We start from the raw sequence: 16616 nt of genomic DNA on the forward strand, positions 1-16616 counted from the left end.
GTAAACTCCAGCCCCCGGATAAAGAACAAGGGACTATCTCAGAAGTGGCACTCTTTCCACTCCAACTGTAAGCTGCTCGTCACTGCGCACCAGAGAAGCCACGCTTACACCCAGAAGCTGCAGCACAGCCTGATGGGCTTGGGAGTTCATTACCTGGTGAATTCTGAAGGTCTGAGTCTCAGAGAGGGTTTTGTTTCTTTTCATGACAATATTTTCAAATAATTCATTTAAGTACTCTGACCATTTGTCTCTTCCCGCTTCTTATCCGTGCCATTTCTTCATACTGATTCCCCTCGGCCCTACCTTTTGTAGCCATGGGATATTCCTCTCTCAGAGCCCAGCAAGGATGCTGCTTCTTCCACTCCAGCACCACTGTGACATTCTGGGCTCTAAGAGTAGACTGGTGGACTTTCATTACAGTGACAGCTTCTGCATTCTGCTCTATATAAGCCACTGCCTTCTCCTTTTCTCCATGGCAACCCCTCTGAAAGGCAGAGGCTTCATAGATTGGTCATCTCATAGTCGGGTTCTTTACAGAAAGTGGCAGGACACAGGAGATGCCAACCTCATAGAACAGTGATCCCTTTAGGACTATCAGAAGACATCCACATCTAGAGAAATCCATGTTTCACAACAAAGGTGCTTAAAAAAAATGAAAATAAAATCCTCTACTTCAACAGACCACAGCAACCCAAGAAGCTGGATCACTGTTTATCTGTAGATGTGGATCAACAAGGATATGGCAAGCGGAGGGCATGTATGACACATTTATACCAGAAAAGAAGGTGCTTGCCTCATTAGAGGAGACGGTACTTTCTCTTATACATAACACGCTGTGTTTTGAGCTTAGGAGGGTGAAGCAGATGGAGGTGGGCTTCCACAGGTCAGCGCTGCAAATGAAGGGAAGTCTGGATAGGCTCTGCACCTGTTAGTTTTAGTCAGCTTGATTTGAGCTAGAGCCGTCTGGAAAGAGAAAGCCTCAGGTGAGGAATTGCCTCCATCCGTCTGCCCTAGGGGTGAGTCTGTGGGGGCGTTTTCTTGATTGACAGTTGGTAATGCAAGGGTCTAGCCCACAATGGACAGCACCATCCCTGGACAGGTGGTCCTGGGTATATCAGGAACTGAGTAAGCCAGGGGGAACAAAGGAGCCACCAGTGTCCTCCATGTCCTTTGCTTCAGTTCCTGCTTCTAGGTTCCTACTTCAAGTTCCTGCCCTGACGTCCCTCTGTGATGGACTACAAACAGAAACAAACCCTCTCCTCCCAAGTTGCTTTTGGTCATGGTGTTTATCACAGCAACAGAAAGAAGTCTAAGGCAGGCGTCTGCAGCTGGGCCTACGGTGTTGTCAGCCTCAGTAAAGCTTGGAAGCCCTGTGGAGGCCTTAGGGGTTCGGGGGAGCTAGTTCCCTGGGAAAGCGGTGCCTATCTATACTCTTCTGATTAAGTACCTAGCATACACATCAGCAAATGCAAAAACCAAACAAATGCCCATTCATCAACCCTGATCTCCTGTGAGAGACACAGACAACCCACCTTGGCCCAGAAAAATTTCGCACTGAGTTCTGGGAACAGTCTCCTCATCCTCAGGCCCTGAAGCTCTGGTCCCTCCCTGATGCAGTGAGCAGGGCAAGGTCAGAGGCAGAGTCCTCATAAGCACACAGATTCTACATGCAAAGACCCATGTCAACACAAAACACTCCTCACCCCTGTGACAGCTCGGATTAGAGTCCCAAAATAGAAAGAATGTCATGGCTAACTTGGTTGAGTCCCTCTACCTTGTGTGGCCTTTGCCCACCCCATGCTAGTCCTAGATCACAAAAGCTTTCTCCTGCCACTCAACTGCTCTACCTTAAACACCAACCTGCCAGGCCATGCCATGTGGCCCATCTGTCCTAGATCTTCATCCTAACTCCTGAGGTACCACTGTGCCTTGTGTGACCTGAAGGTCATTTGTAAGTGAGTCTGAAAAGGAACCGACCATGACCCCAAAGAGTTCTGCCTAACAAGAGCTAACTCAACCAACACATTCCACATCTATGTGACCAGTCTTGGCTTCCCAGGCTTCTCACTGGACATCGTCCTCCAGACATGTTTTTGATCTTTACTATCAACCATTCCAGAATAGAAACAAAGCAGAAACATCATAGTTAAATGCACTGTTAGATTTCAATTTCTACCCTTTCTAAGGCCCAAATGCTCCCAGGATGACTAAGAGCGCGCCTGTAGAGAAAGTATGTGTTAAGAGAGACACTGTGATGGACAAAAAGCAATTAATTCCAGTGGTTGACTGATTATCGGGCCTGGCTTCCCACTGAGAGCACTCAAGGGCACCTAGTGTCACAGCGTGGAGCCCAGGCAGGTGGGCTGCAAAGCAGCCAGCACTGACTTACTCATGGCCTCTTAACAACTGCCTAGCACAGTCAGCTGGTTTCTTCCCAGCCCTGATGGCCTAAGTAGTTGGCTTGGAACGCAGAACACTGGAGGGGTCCATTTCACACCGCAGAGGTGGAAGGAGCCTGCTCCTCAAATCCTTGTGCAGGTGAACTACCCACTGAGGTGAGGGAAAGCACACGCCCTCCCCTGTAGCTCTGAGCTGAGATGTGTCTCCCTCGACTGTCCACACAGACGTGGGTTCAGAGTTCCAAAGGCCTACAATGCAAATGGCTGTTCCCATCCATGCCTCAGGTGGAGACCCAGAATGTGCACAGACACACTAGCCTCTCTGTGATGTGGACAGGCAGAGGGGAGAGGGATGCTGGGAGGGTGTGTTTTACTCACAGCCCAGGGATAAAGGCACAGGGCATGGATGGGGACACACTGCAGCATCTCAGTACACAGCAGGCCTGTCTGGTTAGAGTAGAAACACCTACTGTTTCGTTTGCCTTCCTCTCCACCCTCCTCTTCATTCTCAGGATCTATGTCTTCTGCTTGGGTGATCCAATCCAAGTAGCCCTTGAGATCCTCTTCCAGCTGCTGCTTCTCTCGAAGCTTCTGGAAATCTCCACGCGCTTTAGCCTTCTCTCTTTCCTTGGAGAATTCTCTGAGAGACGCAAAGAGAACAGAGCACTGGTCAGAGCATCCCTGGGGATCTGCACCACGAGCCATCTGTCCTGCTGTGGCAGCGGTCTTACAGCAGGATGCACTCACAAGAGCACAGCAGTGGAGCCACACACGTGCACAGGACGGAAGACAGTGTCCCACTAAGCACAACGGTGGGCGCCAGAGTTGCAAAGACCACACCGACACACATGCACGGTTTATGAGGAAGTACATTCCCTTCAGGATGGCGCCATAAAGGAGCCCAGACTCAAGACATCCTGGCCCATTGTAATGGTCCTTTTACTCTTTCCACCCACTCTCATACCTGGCCACCCACTTCATAAAGAAGGGTGCCAAGTAATTCAGCTCAGTGGGAAGGGATCCAATGGAGCTGTCTTACAATCCAGGTCTCCCCTCCTGAGCAGTACTGGAGTACTGTACTCCTGTTTGTCTTAACCTTTGCCTCTGGCCATGATCTCTTCCAGACTGCCCCATAGGAGGTGGAGAGGTAGAGCAAACTGCTGCCCATGTACAGGAACACCTGCCCTAGACAGGTTTCGGCAGATGCACAAGTGTCCCCAAATGTTTGCTGTTTTCTCTGCCTCCCGTGACTGCCATGCTATATAACCCTGTATCTATGCACAAACACAAAATCCCACACCTGTGCAGGCAACTCTGGAAGTCACGACTGGCCAGTTTTTATATATAAGGAACCATCTGCACTTCCAACCGTTAGTAGGAGCCAAGATAGGTGACTTATAGGTCTGGGGCACACATTAAAGCTGTTAGCAAGTGGGTGAAGTTATGGACAGAGAGGCTTCTGCACACAGATGGAGCGCTCTGACCCAGCGACCACCCTCTTCCACCCACCTGCTAGCCAATTCAAAGTCAGCGCAGCTCCCTTTTATGACCTCACTAACTCTGGCAAAAGGGAGATGACCTGCTTTCATCAAGCCAGCTCCCTACTCTCTCCTCATGGCCCTCCCTCACCTCCAGGACTTTGGGGAGCTGCATGGGCACCTAAGCAGCCAGTGAAACTGGCATCTTGGCTCAGGGGTTTCTCTCTGCTCTCAAGGAAGGGCTCCCACTCACTGTTCGGTCCTTTTCACCATTCAGACCCTCAGACTCAACCTCGGCCCTAGTAGGCTGTTCCACCTCCATTTTGTCCTCTGACGAGGCTGTGGGAGTTCCAGGTGTAGTGCACAACACAACACGTGGTGGGGTAGGGTGGGAGGGTGTGCAAGACCTGTGCTTTGCCCTCCAGCCGAAGCACTCCTGGGGATAATGCCTTCCAGTCTCAATACAAAGGGAACGTGTGAATCCTGCTGCTCACACAAGACCTGGAGAATAGATGAGGTTTCTAGTCCACCAGAGTGTCCCAAAGCACAAGCAATGCACAGCTCAGCTGGGGACATTTGCTAAGTTGTTCTCAACTCCAGAGTCCCATTCCATCCCGAGCCACATCCTTGAAGAAGGCCCAGAAGACCTGTGCGAAACGTACCCACAGGAAGCTGCATGAGGCAACTCTTTCTTAAAAACCCGTGAAGACCAAAGGGCCTCCAATTCTATGATTTATGTTAGTATCGTTTTTATTACAGACACCGGTCAAGTTATGGTCTTAGCACACTACATGTACATACTAAGTTCTTATTCTGGATTCATACACGATCTGAGCTTTCTAAAAACAAAGAAGCCAGGAAAATGTTTCCCTGTGCAGCTAAGAATATAAGAAAGTGAAATTTTACTTTAACATCACATTTCCTGTTTACACTAGATCTATAAAAATCCTTCTCATGCTGGATGGTGGTGATGCACGCCTTTAATCCCAGCAGTCTGGAGGCAGAGGCAGGCGGATCTCTATGAGTTCGAGGTCAGCCTGGTCTACAGAGCGAGATCTAGGACAGGTACCAAAGCTACACAGAGAAACCCTGTCTCAGAAAAAAAAAAAAAAAAAAATCCCTCCCATGTCTCTTGCCCATCACAGTGGGATACAGTTAAGCAGGCATTGTAAACCACTTTGCCAATGCCCGCACCACTGTCTGTTCACAGGAAAGGAACCTCTCCTACCACCACAACCTTCTGTTCCAGAAGGCCTCACCTTCGGACCACTGCATCTGCTACCAACTTCAGTGGACGACGAAAGAGATCACTCCATTTTTAGGAGTTTCATCCTCTTCGAAGGTGCTATTACTATAAGGTTAAATAATAATCACTACTGCAAAGGCTTATTTGAATGAAGTTACTGGTAGAAATGTTAAGATTTTTGCAAGTGACCAGAAAATCTGAAAACAATGACATTCTAGGAGCCTACTTGTCTGGGTCTGGAATTTTGTGGTGTGTGTGACCAAGAGAAAATGTAAGTGTCTGTACAAAAATACACATACAATACATTGTCCTTAGCACATAAAGGAGGGAAAAATAGGAAAATAGACATATTTCTACATGATGTATCTGAAAGAACAGCAGATAAGATTGGACACATCTGAGGAATGGCTCCCTGGGTCAAGTACCTGCATGAGGACCTGAGTTTGGATGCCAGACATTGGAGGGGGAAAGCAGGTGGGATTGCATGCCTGTAACCTCAGAGCTGGAGTCACGGAGACAAATGGATCCTAGGGACTCACTAAGCAGCCAGTATAGCCAAAATGCAAGCTCCGGGCCCAGCAAGAGACTCTGTCTCAGGAAATTAAGGTGGAGATTTATAGAGGGGGCAACTGACATTGCCCTCTGGCCCTTGTGTGCACACACATGGCATCTCTGCATGCACACACATGGCACCTGCCTATGTAAAGAGGCATAGAACCCCCTTCCCTGCACCTTCTTCAACACACACTTAAACACAGAAGAAACAATGGACATGGATGAATGAGGTAAAGGTAACAAAGGATGGAGTATTTTTCCTACGTGTACAGTTTTGTACAGTTTTGATTTTTGGAACTAAATGGTTTTTACACTATAGATTTTTAAAAATCAAATCAAGTATAGAATGAAGCAAAAAAGCCCCCACATTAAAAGTAAATCAAAACAAGTTTGTCTGATTGTACTGAAAGAGGACAGAGGTAACAGATGGGGCTCATAAACAGTTAGTCCTGGACAGGACTGGAACAAAGGGAAGGAACACAGAAATGCCTTGGGTTTGCTTAGGTTTGTTTTCTGGGTTCTGAGTGTGTGTGTGTGTGTGTGTGTGTGTGTGTGTGTGTGTGTGTGTGTGTATCTGAGAGCAAGAGAGAGAGAGAGAGAGAGAGAGAGAGAGAGAGAGAGAGAGAGAGAGAGAGCACGCATATGTGTGTGTTCATGTATGAATGAGATGATTCTGTGGCCAGGTGGTGGTGGCACACGCCTTTAATCCCAGCACTGGGGAGGCAGAGGCAGGCGGATCTCTGTGAGTTCGAGGACAGCCTGGTCTACAAAGCGAGTTCTAGGAAAGACAGAAAAGAAAGAAGGAGGGGGGGAGGGAGGGAGGGAGGGAAGGAGGGAGGGAGGGAGGAAGGAAGGAAGGAAGGAAAAGGGAAGGGAAGGAAAGGAAAAGAAAGAAAGGAAAGGGAAGGGAAGGAAAGGAAAGGAAAGGAAAGGAAAGGAAAGGAAAGGAAAGGAAAGGGAAGAGAGAAAGGAAAAGATGATTCTGAAAGTACGTTAGAAACAGTGCAGGATCAGGCATGAGCAGTGTTGATGCTGAGCGCTCTCACAGTGGAAACCAGCAAAGCCGGGGCTGGAGAAGACTAGAGAGAACCCTCTAGAGACCAGATGTTCTGGTTTGTGGAATCTGCAGGGGCTCCAATGACTGAGGGGTTGAGACAAGAGACCTTGTGAGTGCTGAGATTTCAGGAGGGTGCCCTGTAATTGGAACTGGTACAGCTGTGAATTCAGGATTTCTTTTTCTTTTTTTCTTTTTTTTTTAGTTTTTTTGAGACAGGGTTTCTCTGTGTAGCTTTGTGCCTTTACTGAAACTTGCTTTGTAGACCAGACTGGCCTCCTATTCACAGAGATCCATCAGCCTCTGACTCCTGATTGCTGGGATTAAAGGCGTGTGCCACCACTGCCCAGCTGAATGCAGGATTTCTAAACAGTTTGCTCTACAGCCTGATGTCTGATTGTTTAAAAGATACTGATACCTAAGAACAGGCCTCAGTGTGTGCATACATATATAGAAATGTGTGTTTCCTAGCTCCATCTGTTACAAGGGTTTAGAGATAGTCTTCCCAGTTGGTATGAGAACACTGGGTGACCACATCTACTCCCTTTTTTTTCCCCCTAGAGCTGAGGACCGAACCCAGGGCCTTGTGCTTGCTAGGCAAGTGCTCTACCACTGAGCTAAATCCCCAACCCCCATATCTACTCTCTAGAATATTCTTCATTCAAAGGGATAAAACGTCAAATGTGGCAACACATACCAGTAATTCCATCACTTGGATGGGTAAGTACTGAGACAGAAGACTATATGTGTTAAAGGCCACTCTGGGCTATACAGCAAGTTCCAGACCAGCTTGGGCTATAGCATGATAGCCTGACCAAATAAAATAAAATAAAATAAAATCAACCAACAAAGACTCTGCAATTGTTCTAAGCAATTGCAGATTTATGCTGCTGCCAATCCATTCCAGCTCATTAGTTAGACTCGTATGTTCCTCATGGGAGTTGACTGTGCTGTCCATTTTTTCAGGTATTTCTTTTCAAGCCTCTCCCCCAAGATGTCCACTTCAAACAGGAATGCCAGAAGACAGAGTGTAAACAGACACACTCCTTCTCAAGAAGCCAGAACACATCCCTATGGGACAGAAAGCCTATGACTGCTGGGATCATGTGTCCAAATCCAGACATGCCATCTGGAGCAGCTCCCACCGGCAGCCTGCCATTCCCTCTGTGAACACGGGCCTCATGCAGTGGATTTTTCATGGCTGGCTGGTTATAAAGCCATCCGTTTTATTTCCTCTTTAAGGAGCCATCACTCAACAAAAAAATTCCCCTCACAGCTCAACAGAATGACTACTGTGAGTCTTGTATTGTCCGGTCTCTGTACAACTCATTGGCCACGGCAGCTGCTACAGGAGTTGGTGAAGGGGTGCCTCTCTTTCCCCAGGAGACCATTGCAAACCTGGCTTCATTTTGGTGGTCTCTCATTCGGAATGCAAGCTGGCTCTCTACTCACCTTCCCAACACCCCCCACCGCGGAGGCTAGGCCGTCTCACAGCTTCTCCATCTTTATGTGCCTAGCTTATAGATGTGCACCTTGTACTCTGATCACTTGACTCAATCCCTCAACCTGCTGAGCTGCTGCAAAATTCTGGGGACCAAAGCAGACATCCTCTTTGAATTCTGGTACAAGCCTCACATTTCTGGGGAGCAATCTCTAGTTCCCACTTCTAAACAGGATCTGTAAGCCTCTGAGTCATCAGAGCACTTTGTCATTAAGAACCAAGACCCAAATATGTTCCTGGCCTCCCCTGACACCATAGACAGCGTCTTTCAACAGAGCCTCTGCCCTCTTCACTGATGCATGCTTACTGTGAGGGAGGGGTGGCTAGAACTGATATGGGCACCACATAGGAAGCTGCTTCAGGTGGCACTCTCTATGGCATACTCTAACTGTATGGGCACTGGGACTCTGTGAGGCCAGGCACACATGCCCATCCAGCTGCTAAATGCCACTCATTGTGGACATAGTAAGTAAGAGTATAAAGCCGGTGCACGGAGGGATGAGAATCAAAAGAGGTCAGAGGGATGGGAATAGAGTTCAATGGTAGAGTATCTGCCTAGGATACCCGGGTCCTAGGTTTGATCCCCAGCACAAAGGGAAAAGTTTGAGGCAGTCCAGAAATACCCTCCAATTCTAAACTAAGGGGGCTTAATTGGCTTCCTTTTTGTAGGGCAGAACATTGAGACAGAGTCTTTCTGTGCGGCTCAGGCTAGCCTTTCACTTGTGAGTGCTGGGTGTACAGGACAGCAACCCACCCCTCGTTCTGAATTGCTTCTTCACAGGCAGTTGGGACTGCAGAAGTCTGAACGTCACTAACTCGGTTTTTTTTTGGTATCATGTGTGAAGCGGAAAAGAAAGCAGGGAGAGCATGACGGTGGTGAGGCCAGGGGCATTCTGTGAACACAGATGACGAGCTACAGCTTTGCACCAATAAAAGTGACACACAATCGACGAGAAGGAAGAGGGATTGTAGGAGCGAGAATTGTTGAGACCAAGATTGGAAAAAAACAAACAAACAAACAACAACAACAACAAAAAACAGGGACAAATAGCCAAACTAGTGGAAACACATGAACTATGAACCAAAGGCGGAGGAGCCCCCAGCTGGATCAGGCCCTCTGGATAAGTGAGACAATTGAATAGCTTGAACTGTATGGGAGGTACCCAGGCTTTGGGACTGGGACTTGTCCTTAGTGCATGAGCTGGCTGTTTGGAACCTTGGGCTTACACAGGGACACTTTGCTCAGCCTGGGTGAAGGGAGGAGGGGACTGGACCTGCCTGGACTGAATCTACCAGGCTGAGCTGAATCCCCAGGGAGTCCTTGCCCTGGAGGAGATGGGAATGGGGGGTAGACTGGGGAGAAGGGCGGGGAGGGGGGGCGGGAGGAGGGAGGACAGGGGAATCCATGGCTGATATGTAAAATTAAATTAAATTATAAAATAAAAAAAATGTGTCAGAGAGAGCAGTTTCTAAGGCCTCGATTTTCTTACACTACAATTTGAAAAAGGGCCCATGTGACTTGTCACTGCTGACCCAGCTACCCCCACCTGAGGTCACTGTCCCCTCTGCCTTGTTTATGCTAGTCTGTTCGATCTGGCCCACCGGTGTGATCATTTAGCCACTATGGACCTTGTGAGCCGGGGAGGCCCTCCCACCTACCAGGCAAATATTCCTTGCCTTCAGGAAGGAGTAGTGGGGTGGACCCGATGGAGAGAGCTTGTACTAGTTCCCTGAGCGGCTGCCATGGGAAAGAGGAGGCAGACGTGCTGGGGTCCTAAGGGGCCATGGAGTTTGAAAATAGCAGATTCTAGTACAATTCCTAATAGCATGGGTTCCCCAATGAGGAAATGGAAGCAGTGACTTCTCAGAAAGGATACAGATAGGATGTCCCACATGGGTCTGTAATCATAGTCGGCCTTCTCCAGGCCCACAGACATTCACTGCCCATCCTAGCTAGCACCCAAACATACTATACTCTTTCAAATTGTAGATCTTATCTCCCTGGACTCATCTATGACCAGTGAGGGAAAGCAGGAAGGCCACCTGCTAGGAACTGGTCTCCTCTGCCATTTTGCTCCTTTCCCAGGGCAGCAGTCTTGCTTCCTCCTAGACCCTGCAGACAGGCTGTCTTGGAGCATCAACAAAGGGAACATGAAGGGCGGGTGAATTTAGAAGAAATGGCTGTCTGTCTGTAGTCAGGCAGCGGTATGCCACTCCCCCATACTCAAAAGGCCCCAAAGACAAGTGCATCAGAACACAATAGCAACTCTGGCAAATCTGAGCCTGAATTGTTAGGGAAAGTGGTCTGGGTTCCTGTAGAAGAGGCTAGTCTGTGCCTTGTATGCCTGACACCCCCCCCCACCCCCGAAATAAATCTCACATTTGCTGGCATTTGTATTTAGAATCTTTTCTTTTCTTCAACGTGTATTTAGAATCTTTAAAGTATCTTTATATTGACTGTCACGTGCGCTCACACAGGCAGGACACAGGTGTTCCTGTTCATCTCTCAAAGGCCAACACTAAGGATCAACAAAGTCCCATCACATGACCAGTTCACAGTTGGACAAACAACAAGTCTTTGATCCAAGCCTCCTTTTGGTGGCCCGCTGACCTCATTTCCTGCTAACCTGGGGGTGGGGGGAGGAGACACCAAGGACACTCAATGAACCAGGGGTTTTCTTCCAGAGCCCCAACTCAGGAATAAAATAACCCCTTCTGGCATATCTCCCTATGCTGTCTTCCATGCCTCCTTAAGAGGTGACACTTCAGAGAGACCCCTGCTTCCTACCCAGGAACCTGAAAGGAGTCTTGGGCAGAGAGTTTCCCCAAACCCTGACATCCTAGAATTTCCAGATCCTGACATGGTGAATTATGGAAATTCTAAGGAGAGAACAGTCAGCCTGCAGTGGGCCATGGCAAACGCAGGAGCAGATTAGACGTGACTACCCCAAATGCGAAAGGCTGACCTGCCATTTGCTCTGAGAAGTTTCATTTCTCAAATGCCCTCTAAAATAAATAGGCCACTGGGAATCATCTCAATTTAGACACGGGGTTTGTTCTTGCTGTTTGTTTGTTTTTTTAAACCAGACTTGCATTAATGAAAGGCAAGCAATGAAACCTCCACTTCCTGGAAACGGTTCAGTCATCATAAAATCACCCCCCCACCTGACCCCTGACCCCTCAAGCCTCAGTGCTCTTCACTGGCTTCAAGTCCCTCAGCAGCTTTTTGAGACCATGCCCTATGCTGGGGCAAATGTGAGGCCATTCCCCTGGCATCCCATGAATCCCCTGGATCTGTGAAATGTATCCTACATTGGTTATTTAACAGTTTCCCCACGCATCAGCCTGCAAACGCTACGAAAGAGGAGCTGGCTCTTATCACCAGCCCTGACCTGCCAATAAGAATCAGTAAGTGGGTGTTTCTATACATAGAGATGTCTTGATGACACTGATGTCATAGATGTGGATGCTGGACTCTGTGCTGGAGGATCTGGGCACAAGTGCCCATGTAAGTTTCCACCACTTGAAACTACACCCCACAGCATCATGAAAAAATTTTAAGCAAGATTCTTATTTAAGTCTAAAATATATAGACATTGTAGCAAAGTATCTCGGACATAACAGCATGAAACATCAGCTGCATTTATTATGTTTCCTTGTTTAAGGATGAACTTCTCTCTCTTCAAAGGGTTAGTCTCCATAATTATCAAAGACTGGGAAAATTGTTCTCTCTAGAGAGCTGATGGGAATCTCTGTAGGATGCATGCTAAAAGCTACAGATGTCTTTTAGCCTTTTTAAGGCATGTTTTAAGAAGTATGTTTAAAACACTCCATAACACAAGCTCCCTTTTGGACATGGCTTTCTCTGAATGAACACCATCACGTGACTAGATGAACCAAATGAGTATTACCACATATTTTGACAGCTTTTAAGTATCTCTACTTAAGAAATAATTTAAAAACTATACCTCACTAAACTTACCAGATAATTCTGTTCTTTTTTTTAAATGAAAACTATGGTAAATGTGTACCTGAAGAGAGTTGAGAGGGTGACAGGGACTAAAGGTGCCAGTGATCTCGGGACACATCTTTCTTATGCACCAAACAGGATATTGCATGAAAGGCCCAATCAGACTGCCTGCCATAGACTGAAGGCCAGATAAGCAATAATGGGGAGGGGGCTCCCATTATTGATGGACAACAAAGACCCAAGGAGGCTAGAATAGGGTCAACCAATCAGGATGGCTCCAAAGAAATATCTAGGAATTCAACTTAAACCATACCCTCTGTGTAAAAGGCAAACCACCTGGGGAACTACACTGAGGGGACCAGGCACCCCTTTCAGGAGGAGCCCCCCCAACAAAAAGCATCATGGTAAGGAAATACAGGCAAGACTACTGTATTACAGAAGACAGGGACTCCAAAATGTACTCCCCAACTAACAGCCCTACAAAGACCACTGGAGCCACAGGGAGACCTGTCACGGCAGACCTATCAGGCACTTGGGAGGGGAACCAAGTTCTTGGAAGATATTCTGCTGTTCAAACCTGCTTTGGGTAATTGGACTTGGGAAGAGAAACATCCAGACAGCATGAAGAAGGAAAGCACTCAGGAGGGACCAGCTGAGCCTCAGGTGGGCAGCCTCACACAGACACAAAAGAGCTCCTGGCCAATGGGAAAGCAGCTCGGGCTCGGGAGACTCCAAGGTCTCTGTTTAAGTATGTCTCCTCTAGCTGAGATGAGGGACTTCCCTGAGTCTAGATTCATGGATCTGAATCTTATGAGCCATATTCATCTATAAAACAGGCAGAAAATTCTTCCTGTCCCAAAACGGCACAGAGGCTCCCATGGAACAATGTAAATGAACCACACAGCCTGGTTCCCAGGCTGCCATTTTTTTTTTTTAAAGATTTATTTATTTTGTACACAGTGTTCTGCCTGCATATACCCATGCAGGCCAGAAGAGGGCATCAGATCTCACTATAGATGGTTGTGAGCCACAATGTGGTTGCTGGGAATTGAACTCAGGACCTTTGGAAGAGCAGCCAGTGTTCTTAACCTCTGAGCCATCTCTCTAGCCTCCTTCCCCCCCAGCTGCCATGTTAACAATGATATGAACAGTTCCATGCCAGGTCTCACACAGTTCTATCCTAGCTTAACGGCTGAACCCCCCACCCCATCCTGCTTCCTCATCAAAGACGCATTTGTCACAATGACTTCCCAAGTCTGCCCCTTCTTCTCCATCTTCATCTCCACACCCCGCCCCAACACCATCCCCTGCTCCGGGGTTCTCTTAGTTTTATAGTTGTCATTTATAGATGTCGTTCAGAACCACTGACCACTTGAACAGTATCCACAGCTTGAAGGAGAGATCATGCCTCTTCAGCAGGGGCCTCTAGCTTCAAAGCCACTCTCCTGCCCCACTGCCAGGCAGCCATCTTGGAGCTCCCTGAAAGGCTCTGACAGGCCCACCAACCCCTGCTTGCCACTTGTGAGGAGCTGGAAAACACTTCCCTTTCTTTATCATCCTTATGAACTCTGTCCAATATTTCAACACTCAATCAGAGCCTAGCTTCCTTAAGGGAGCAGTCTGCCAACCCCCATCACACTCCTAGGCACAAATCCTACACTGAACCATTGCCAACAAGGGATAAGGTGCAGCTGGAATTCCCTGGCATGTCTGTCATCCTGTCCATAGCAGCAGCTAATAATTCTTGACAGAGGCTCTTCTGTGAAGAGGATGACAGGTGGGGTCTGCCTCCCTCTGCATTCAAGTCCTTTAGATGACACAAAAGTCCCCAAGGCTCAAGGACTGGAAACCCCAAATGCTTGCAGGCTCTGAAGATGCCAGCAGACAGCTTAAACTAAGATTTATTTTAAAGCAGAATTTTAAGGGAATGATGGAGTTCAGAGCGGATCAATGTTTTAGCCTTCAATCTAAACCAATGACTTATGACAGCGAGAAAGACATGGAGCCCTGCAGAGAAATGCTGGCAAGTCAATGATCAGACCCTGAAGGAGGGTTTTCCTCTCCTGGAGAGTACAGCCAGACACATGTGACACCCTTATATGTGGACAGGACTTTCATGTCCTCTCCATCTGTCTCCTCACTTCTCAGGACATTCAGGAAATGGGGTTGTCCCATTTCAAGGACAAGAAAGCATTGGCATGGAGAAGTGAATTGTGATGTCCCAAGTCACATCTCTAGAAAGTGTGGGGTAGGAGTAGAGCCAGGACTTTTGACTCCTGATGTCCTACCTTCCCCATACAATAGGGGAAGCTGCCAACCACATCGCAGGAGTCACTGTACCCCAGGCCGGCCAGAGATCAGAGCCACAAGTGATGCAAGCTGGCTGAGGGATGGAGATCTCAGCATCCCAGGGTGTGCATGCCGACACAGCAGCTTCTGAAACCTCCACATCCTGAGCTGGGTGAAGCCAAACCAGGCTGCAGGATGGCATCCATGTGGAGAAGTCCTCAAGCAGCTGAAGACCCACACCTATCACACGTCTGGCCCAGTCTCTGGCACTTTCCGATGCCCTTGCTCCCGAGTCCCCCAGGTACCATCATCCTTGCATTCCTCTGAGCTTGTCACTAACTCCCCTTTCTCTTCAACTCTCTAACCCCTTTTGAGCCTTCTGGGATGCTGCCCCAGAGTGGCGAACTCTTCTGAACCCTCAATCTATTTCTAGGAGACCCCAAACACTCCTTGCTCCTCAGTCCTGTGGACCCTCCCTACAGTTTGGATGTGGGAATAAAATTAACTTTTGAATGTTGACATGGTGTCCTCCTTACTTAGCCCATGTTAACAATAACGCAGTCTATGACTAAAAATGCATTTTCTCCCCAAATCTTACTGCATTTTATTGCTTTTTTTCCTTAATCCACTGCCCAGTATTATCAGTTTAGTGATGAACAGATGAGCTGATAAATTCATCCACACTTTGCTAATAGTCTTAGGAAGAAAGCCCTTAGTCTTCAAACATTAACTGTGATGTCTGTAGAGGATGGTTTCCAGGTTGTAAAAGTTGCTGAGAATTAACAGTGCTGCTGGAATAAACAGTCGGTGGTCCTTTCTGCACTCAGTGCGAGAGTCACCCAAATGCTCGTTCCCCTTATTAATGTGGTAAAACAGCCTGGGATTTTTCCATGGACTCACTCTGCAGTTCTTCTGTTTCACTTAGTCTACCATCTACTGATACAAAAGAAATGCTGCTTGCTAAAGTCTGGGAACATTTGTATCTGAACCATAAAGGCTACTGCTCTCATGTGTTTGTAAGTTTGGGTGTTTCGACTATTTTGGCATTATTATCAGATAGGCATTTTTCTAGGAATGACAAAACTTCTCCTAAGAAGAAAGAATCTGATGTAGGCCGTTGGTATTCTTTGACAGTTTTCCTTTTTGAATTCTCTTACAAAAGCAAATTACAGTTGCTATGGTGGTGGGCACCTTTAATCCCAGCAGTACTCAGGAGACAGACGCTGGTGGGCTTCTGTGAGTTCAAAGATAACCTGGTCTACATAATGAATCCCAGGACAGCCAGGGTTACATAGTGAGATCCTGCCTATAAACAAATAAATAAATAAACAAATAAATAAATGAAGGAAGGAAGGAAGGAAGGAAGGGAAGGAAGGAAGGAAGAAAGGAAGGAAGAAAGAAAGAAAGAAAGAAAGGCACAAATATATGGCTAATTAGTTTTAAAAATGCGTAGTAAACTGCTTTCAAAGAATTTACTCCCTCACAAGTTACTGAGTATGTTCTCACAGACCAGTTAGCCCTGTTCTCTTATCAGCGTCGGAACGTCTATTTTCTGTGGTGAGGTCTCTTATTACTATTGGTGAGCTACTCTTTTTCTGTTCAAAATTGTATTTAATTTTGTCTATCGCTTTCTCGAGCTTTTCAGAGCCCACTTGGTCTCCATCTGTCCTCAGGCTTGATGCTTCGTCCTTTGCTCACCCTGGTCATCCTCACGCCCTCTTCTGCACTGGAAGGCACAAAGGGGGGGTCACACAATTAACACTTGCTTCCTTATAGATGCAGCAGCAAGCCTCCCCAAAACACTACCTTGGATAAATTGTGCAAATGCTGCAGTACAGGGTTCAGAACTACTTAAAAGTACTTTTCAAATGCTTCTGGTAGTTTGAATCATGTTAGAAATCTATTCATTCCAAAATACTTAAGAGATTTTATGGACAGGTTGCCATTGGTTTTAAAGCCACAAAAGTTAGAAAACTATTCTTTCGTTGTTATTTGAATTTTTTAATTTCTAAAAATTACATCTATTTGTTTATTGTTTATGTTGGAGTGTATCCCATTCCAGACATATGGAGGTCAGAGGACAACTTGCGGGTGTCTGTTCTTTCTACCATGAGGGTCCTGGGG

The 16616-nt window shown here is 47.2% G+C and overlaps 1 protein-coding gene across 12 annotated transcripts in view; it reads right to left on the reverse strand.

The window, feature by feature from the left end:
- Cacna1d (calcium voltage-gated channel subunit alpha1 D) overlaps positions 1-16616 on the reverse strand; it is a 307097-nt gene that overhangs the window by 103862 nt on the left and 186619 nt on the right. For all 12 annotated transcript variants that reach the window (XM_036198994.1, XM_036198989.1, XM_036198990.1 and 9 more), the window contains exon 9: positions 2870-3039. In XM_036198994.1, the coding sequence (XP_036054887.1) occupies positions 2870-3039 (170 nt within the window). The remainder of the gene's footprint in view (positions 1-2869; positions 3040-16616) is intronic.

This window comes from Onychomys torridus, chromosome 9 (assembly GCF_903995425.1).
Source record: "Onychomys torridus chromosome 9, mOncTor1.1, whole genome shotgun sequence".
NCBI classification, from domain to species: domain Eukaryota; kingdom Metazoa; phylum Chordata; class Mammalia; order Rodentia; family Cricetidae; genus Onychomys; species Onychomys torridus.